A 523-nucleotide genomic window follows, 5' to 3' on the forward strand; every position below is an offset into this window, starting at 1 on the left:
TGGAGAAGCACCTGGTGGCGGCAGCAGCAGAGGGTATGGCCAGGGTTTCTTTAATGGCCCTTTTCCCTCGTGTCCCCTTTGTTTTTGCTGGTGAAAATGTCTCATTTTAGGAGCCCTGCCTGCTCTCCTGTCCCTCGGTCCCATTCCCATCCTTTCCCCCTGCTCACCCGCTCTCCTGTTCGCAGGTGGCAAACGCCGTCTCCGCCAAGGGCAGGTACAAGCAGATCCCAGGCTGTTTCAACTTTTTGCGTAAAAAATTCTTCTTCGTGTGCAAGTGACGTGCGGGCTCTGAGATCCCCACCGAGTGTGAGAGTTACCTCCCTGCGGCCAGCTGAAATCTGCACACGCCGTGACTTGGGCACCGATGCTCCCGGGGACTTTTGCCTGTTTGTGGAGCTGTTTGTCTGTAGAAAGGCGATCGGTGAATGCTGTGAAATGGAGATTAGAGATGGGGGCTGTGCTGGTGGGATGGAGCAGGGCTGAGTGAAGGAAACCCTTTTGCCAGAGCACACACCAGCCCCGA

General features: G+C 56.0%; 1 protein-coding gene across 1 annotated transcript in view; it reads left to right on the forward strand.

Annotated features, from left to right (window-relative positions):
• CASP9 (caspase 9, apoptosis-related cysteine peptidase) overlaps nt 1-278 on the forward strand; it is a gene marked incomplete at its 5' end in the record, with an annotated part of 5,148 nt that extends 4,870 nt beyond the window's left edge. The window contains 1 exon segment of the mRNA XM_010085085.1: nt 186-278. Coding sequence (XP_010083387.1) covers nt 186-278 — 93 coding nt within the window.
• Between the last annotated feature and the right edge of the window lie 245 nt (nt 279-523).

Source organism: Pterocles gutturalis, unplaced genomic scaffold (genome assembly GCF_000699245.1).
Source record: "Pterocles gutturalis isolate BGI_N339 unplaced genomic scaffold, ASM69924v1 scaffold32570, whole genome shotgun sequence".
In the NCBI taxonomy this organism is placed as follows: domain Eukaryota; kingdom Metazoa; phylum Chordata; class Aves; order Pterocliformes; family Pteroclidae; genus Pterocles; species Pterocles gutturalis.